The sequence below is a fragment of the Amborella trichopoda genome, chromosome 11 (assembly GCF_054954075.1).
Source record: "Amborella trichopoda isolate Santa Cruz 75 chromosome 11, AtrichopodaSantaCruz75HAP2 v2.0, whole genome shotgun sequence".
Lineage (NCBI taxonomy): Eukaryota > Viridiplantae > Streptophyta > Magnoliopsida > Amborellales > Amborellaceae > Amborella > Amborella trichopoda.
The window spans coordinates 38152946-38158018 of NC_142346.1; the positions used below are offsets into that span (position 1 = coordinate 38152946).

At 37.9% G+C, this 5073-nt stretch overlaps 1 protein-coding gene across 2 annotated transcripts; it reads left to right on the top strand.

Moving 5' to 3' along the window:
- The first annotated feature begins 1144 nt into the window (after positions 1-1144).
- Positions 1145-4668, top strand: RGE1 (basic helix-loop-helix (bHLH) DNA-binding superfamily protein). Of its 2 annotated transcripts, none has more exons than XM_088851574.1 (3): positions 1145-1817; positions 2529-2969; positions 4285-4668. In XM_088851574.1, the coding sequence occupies exons 1-3, from the start codon at positions 1155-1157 to the stop codon at positions 4375-4377; spliced, it is 1197 nt and encodes a 398-aa protein (XP_088707700.1). In that variant the 5' UTR covers positions 1145-1154; the 3' UTR covers positions 4378-4668. The 2 variants fall into 2 exon arrangements, with proteins under 2 accessions (XP_088707700.1, XP_088707699.1); XM_088851573.1 differs by having other exon boundaries at positions 1148-1817; positions 4282-4668.
- The last annotated feature ends 405 nt before the right edge of the window (positions 4669-5073 follow it).

The window sequence follows — 5073 nt, forward strand, 5'->3', positions numbered from 1 at the left end:
AGGGGCTAGAAGGCTATCCATATTTATAGCCCAAAAACAACTATTCTATGCGGTTTCTATGAGGCCTAGGCCTCATGAGAAAAAGCAAAGCCTGACTTCGAAACCTTATATGAGAAAATCTTCAGGTATGGGAAATCTTTATAATGACTATAAAATCTACTTCCATCATTGATCATAGGATTTGCAATTCAAAAAAGGGACTGATTTTGTAGATTTGTGAATACTTAAAAATAGATTTGCAATTCAAAAAAGGGACTGATTTCGTAGATTTGTGAATACTTAAAAATAGACAGTCTAGATGATGTGTTACAATAAAAACTATCTTTAAGATTTGAAATCCTAATTTTTTCTATTAGTATAATTTTAAGGTCAATGATGATTGATTAGAAGGTTTTTCGATGCTAGAACTACGATTCATTGTGTTTCGAGAAAGGCAATTTTTTTTGGGAAAGGTTTCTATACTTCCCCTACATCATAGAAGATCTATGTTTCACCTACCATCCAGCCATCCAATTTTAATCAAGAGCACCACTCACCGTTTGATCTTAGATCCGACATCTGAAAGTATTTTATTTTAAATTTTTATTATACAATTTGTATGTATATGAAATTTTGTACATTGCATCTTCTCATTGGGCTGCACCTATAAAAAATATTAAAAATATTTTTTGATAAAATATAATGACCAAAATACCCCTTGGAATTTTCAAGGGTATTTTGGTTATTTTATTTTATTGCAATTTTTTTTTTTTTTTTTTTACTAATGAAAGTTTAATAGAGGATTGGATGTACAAAATTTGGTGTCAAAAAAATTTATAAATAAAAAATAAAAAATAAAATAATTTAAAGATGTGGCATTGTGATTGGGACAATCTTAACCCCCTTCCAAAATGGACTGTTGGACTAAGTGGAAGCATATAAATTTTATGCGGTATGAGAAGCATGCCCATTTTTTTTAGGCCTTATTTTAACCAATTGCTTGGTAGAAACCTAAATGACCAAATTAGGTCTCTTAAGGCATATGAGAAATCCAGAACCCGCCGCCACTGAAGGGCAATTTGGTCTTAAATATCAATTTGTTTGGGCATTTTCGTCCTCCCCAGAAATCCAAATAGAATCACCAACCCGGCCCCCGCCCTAGAAATCTTTCGAGCATGCGCGCCCGCCACTCTCTCTCTAAGGTGTCTCTCTCTTTACATTCTCTCACCTCTCTCCTTTGTTTCGACGCCATTAACGGATCATCATATGATTGTATTTTGGGGTTTTCTTGCAGGCGAATCATCACCCATAAAACCCCATCTCTCTCTATCTACACCTGCATCCTTCTTTCTCTCCACTTCGCCATGGCTAATGAACTAGAACCAGCTCCAAATAATGAAACCCTATTCTGGGATTTTCCCTCTCATCCCCCTTCTCCAAAGCCATTACAGCTCTATCAAGGCCAACCCATTTGGCCTCTCTCCAATTCTGATAACTCCTCTAGTGAACCAGGCTTTGCCATGGCTTCAGCTAAAGGGACCATGGCGTCTAACTCGAATAGCCCCACTTCTTCGAAGCGAGCTATGGTGCAAAACCATGGAGAAGAGGCCAACCCCAAAAGAAAGAAGAAGAAGAAGGGGAAGCAATCTGAAGAAGAAGAAGGGGAAGAGAGAGAAGATCCTTCTTCTTCTGTTCCTGCTCCTCCTCGCTCTGGTTCGAATTCGAAGGCGACAGAGTCTGATCATGAGATACATATATGGACAGAGAGAGAGAGGAGGAAGAAGATGAGAACCATGTTCTCTAACCTCCATTCTCTGCTTCCTCAATTGCCTGCAAAGGTAAAGAAACAGAACCAGTTTCTCTCACCTTTCTCTTCTCTTACCAATAAAAATATTTTCTCTCACCTCTCTCTTGTTTTAGCTGGTAAATAAAATATTCAAATGATTAAAATATAGTATTTGAGAGAAGACCAAAAATTTATTCATTGTGATTTTGCTTCAAACAACTAGAATACAGCTAGAAATTTAAATGTTTGATTTAGCTTTTGTTCTTGCTCCTCCTCTCATCTCTCTCTACTTTCATCAAATTTTCTTTCCGAGGGTGTTGTATACGTTTCTCTCTCTATATATTTTTTTGTAATACAGGGTTCAAACTTCAAACCCATAACCCTAAATTTCAAATAAAATCATCTTCCATTTCAATCATTGGCTTGAAGACGTTTCTCTCTCTACTTTCATGAAGCGTTATTACCCAGAGAAGCTCGACCCGCTTCTCTGTAAAGTTTTTTAGAGAGAGAAGGGAATCCGTTTTTCTCTCTACTTTTTCCCTTAGAAACGCTTTTCTCTCGATTTTCATTATAACTTAGTAGGCAAACAGGTTCGACCCCTTTTCTCTCTACTTTCTCAAAGGTTTAATTAGACAGATATGACGTGATTTCTCTCTCTAAGATTTACAGACAGAGAAGCCCCCGTTTCTCTCTGTAATTTCATAAAAAACATTTGCAAAAAAACGAAGAGAGAGAGAGAAGATGATTTTTCTGATTTGTGTAGGCGGACAAATCGACGATCGTAGACGAGGCAGTGAACTACATAAAATCACTGCAGAAGTCTCTACAAGCTTTGCAGAAGCAAAAGACGGAGAAGGGTAGAGCTGTGGGCTCGAATGAGTGCGAGTTGGGCGCGCCCCGGTTCGAGTCGAGAGAGTCGTTTCTGGCGGATCAGGGCTCATCTAGGTCGTGTGTGGGCTCGGTCATTCAACAACCACCTGTGGCCTTTTCTCCTTTCTCTCCTTCTTCTTGCTTTCAGACCTGGTCGTCGCCAAACGTTGTGGTGAGTGTTTGTGGGGTTGATGCTCATATTGGGGTTTGTAGTGCGAGAAAGTCGGGGTTGCTGGCTGCTATGTTCTGCATATTGGAGAAGCATAGGTTGGAGGTGGTCTCCGCTCAGGTCTCGGCCGATAGGTGCCGCGCCATGTACATGATCCATGCTCGAGTAAGAGCCTCTCTCTCTCTTAGTTCAATGGGGATGATAGGCCTTTATTGGTTTTTTCAAATATTTTAAAAATTAGTTTTTTGAAATTATTAATAGGTGGTGTTGATAGGAATAAAAACCACAACATGGTGACTAGGGTGCATCTACTATTAAAACCGCAACCCTTTTCTTGTCGTTTCAGTAGATGAATCTAACTACACCATGATGACTAGAGTGCAGAGATGCTACCCTTACTATCGAAAGCCCTTTAATTTTTTTTTTTTTATAAATCTAACCACAACATGATGACTAAGATAGGATGCGGAGGTGCTACCATTATGACCCAACCCGTTTCTCGGTCTCTTCCCATTACATGAATCTCTTTCACATGCATATCGGTTAATGGTGGAGGGGCCACGCAAGCAAGAATCTCTCTCTTAATGATGCATGTCATGCCGTATAGCCAAGAATCTGTCTCTCTCTATGAACATTATGAACGCCAATATAGGCCAAGCTCAAAGAGATTCTCTCTCACGCACACACCAATGCCTGATTATCTCTCTCTTACATACACATACATAAATTTGAGTACACGCTCATATAAAAAAGCATTTCTCCCTGCACACGCACACGCACACGCACGTATTCATCAAATTACAATTCATTTCTCTCTGTCAACACACACAAGCATATCCATCAAATTACAATCTTTCTCGCTATCTCTCTCACACATGCGCATGCACCTACACAACCTATTCATCATATATACATTCATCGCTCTTGCGCAAATTCATGCACGCACTCAAACATGTGCACAATTTAAGATTCTCTCTCTTTCTCACACACGCTCACACACATAAATGCAAGCACAGTAATTCAAGAGCCTCTCTCTCACATACACGCACTCGTTCACACACACACGCTCACACACAAATGCAAGCTAGAGTAATTCAAGAGCCTCTCTCTCTTTCTCTATGTTTATTTTACAAACGCAATAATTCTATGTCAAAGCCTCTCTCTCTTTCTCTATGTTTATTTTACAAACGCAATAATTCTATGTCAAAGATTCATTTTAAAACGGGTAAGGGCTTGCCACTTACCTCCGCAAAAAGGAAAAAAAAAAAAAACACAAAATTCATTTTATCTAAGACCCAAGTTATCCTTCAAAAGAGAAAAAAAAAAAAAACAAAAAAGGTGCATTTTACTTCTCTAGCTGTGAAAATTTTATTTCGAATTTCTGCTACATGTCACTGTTAGAGTTGTGTCTCTTTTCCTGTTTCAAATCTTATCCATAACGTTACAACTCAAGTTCACATTTTGCCTGTCTTTGAAGCAGGCAAATGGCACCGATTGTTTCACAGAGGCAGTTACAGTCGAAGATATATACAAGTTAGCCGTCGGAGAGATGATTTATTGGCTTTCATCATAATACAAATCACTTGTAAATCTTGGCTTTCATCATAATACAAATCACTTGCAACTCTCTCTCTCTCTCTACAGGGAGATGGTTGCAAGGAGTTTATTCTATGAGATCGGATGCCCCCCATTAAATTGAATTGGATTCTGAGCAAAGAAATTCAAAGTTTTATCAAAAAGGTAATTTGTTTTTCTTTTTTATGTTTCTTTTTTTCTTTGTATGAAGAAACTGAGAAAGTTCGAGCCAGTCCAAGTGTTTTTGTACATATTCATTGAATAGGGTTCTATTTCCTACGTCATTTCCGTTACTGGTCTGCTCTTTATTTAATTCTGATAAGGTAAGGTTTATTCTTATGCATTCATGGCTTCATGCAAAGAAAGTTTGATTCTTTCACTCCATTACCCACTAGCTTTGACTGCAATCCTATTTAATTTCTCATTATAATTGCCATAAATACTATCTCCATCGGATGTGAAGAAAATACCATCTCCATTCAGAGTCTAAGATTCTTCAGAAATACTGTTCCTTCTGTTGAAAAAAAAATCTGAGTTTAAAAGAAGCGTTTCTTTAATGGGGGCGTTACATTACATTGGATAAGGCTTATGGATTATTAATAAAAGTCCCAATAAATGGCAACTCTATTTATGGGCTATCAGTAAAATGGGGTAAGTTGAGCAGGGTCATGACTTATATGATTAGCATTAGATA